General features: G+C 69.2%; 1 protein-coding gene across 1 annotated transcript; it reads right to left on the bottom strand.

The window, feature by feature from the left end:
* Nucleotides 1–627: 627 nt before the first annotated feature.
* EMIHUDRAFT_258752 (hypothetical protein) lies at nt 628–1,098 on the bottom strand (the record flags this gene model as incomplete). Its single annotated transcript, XM_005759094.1, has 2 exons — nt 628–747; nt 895–1,098. 2 exons carry the CDS (start codon nt 1,096–1,098, stop codon nt 628–630), a joined length of 324 nt encoding a protein of 107 aa, XP_005759151.1.
* Nucleotides 1,099–1,237: the final 139 nt, after the last annotated feature.

Genomic DNA, 1,237 nt, shown 5'->3' with positions numbered 1-1,237 from the left:
GCCGATGTGACCAAGCGCTGGTAGCGTGGTTTTACCTCACACCCATGGTCTCACAGTGTGTGCCGGCAGTCGCCGAGCAGTGTCGCTCACACAAGCCGCAGCACAAGTGACTGAGGGCCAGTGAGGGCGAGCCAATCGCTGTCACAACTGTGGCAGCCGCACAGTAGGCTGTGTCAGCTGTGCAGAGTGTGTGAGCAGCAGAGGAGCTGCTCTCCAGGCTTCTGGCGCAAAGAGCTGCATGCCATCGAAGGCGCTGTCGAGGTTCGCCGAGCGCGGCGCAGGTTGGAGGACACCGTCACCGACGAGCGCGTTGGACTTTTCACTCCGGACAAAGACCGCTGCACAGCGGACGGTACGGGCCGTGCAGCGGTCATAGCGGCGAGGCGCGGGACCGTCTGTGGCGAAGTGGGTCGCGTCCTCCGATTTCCTCAACTCACGGTCCACGCCCTTTATATCGACCTCATACACGGCTCTAGGCTCTACGGCCTCGACGCGCCGCGAAAGCGTGAGACTGAGCGCGCACACAGACTCTAGACATCGCCGCGGACACGACCTGGTACTAGCTCCTACACGTACAGCGGACCCCACAGCCGCGGACCTCAAAACCTCCCCTCGCGAGTCGCACTGTCACACGGCTCCGTGGCCAAACCCGCCCCCGCCTTCATCCGAGGGCGCGCTCCGCAAGTCTAAGCTGGTGTGCTGCGGCGGCGGCGGCTGCTGGGCACGCAGCTGCTCCGCCGCCGCCGCCTGGAGGTGCTGCGCCGCCGCGGTCCGCGCCGACCGCGTGGGGTCGGGAGCTGCGGCGGCGCCGTCGGCCGCGGGCGGGGCGGGCGCGGCCGCCGCAGTGCCGAACGAGGAGCTGCGCCGTGGGGTCGTCTCGGGGATCATGCTGACGCAGACGGCGCCGCCGGTCCCGGTGGACATCGCGCGGGAGCGGAGCCGCCCGAGGCGCGGCGTGGTCGGCTTCGCGCTGGCGAGCGAGGAGGAGCGGGCGACGTGCGTGGCGACGTGATGTGCCGTCGTGCGCGCGCCGTCGAGGCCGAGGAGCAAGAGGATCGACTTTGTGAGGGGCGGGAGGTACTCGTCGCCGCGCCGCATCGTCGACGAGGAGACCGCGACGGCGGCGCGCCGCTCGTCGGTCTGCGTGAAGACGGTGAGGACCACCTGCTGCTGCCGCGCCGAGAGGAGGCGCAGGTTGCAGCCGTGCCGGCGCGCAAACTCGACGAGGTAGAAGACG

Source organism: Emiliania huxleyi (assembly GCF_000372725.1).
Source record: "Emiliania huxleyi CCMP1516 unplaced genomic scaffold EMIHUscaffold_8115, whole genome shotgun sequence".
NCBI lineage: Eukaryota > Haptophyta > Isochrysidales > Noelaerhabdaceae > Emiliania > Emiliania huxleyi.
The sequence above is the reverse complement of the archived record's forward strand: the minus strand, read 5'-3'. Positions and strand labels throughout refer to the sequence as shown.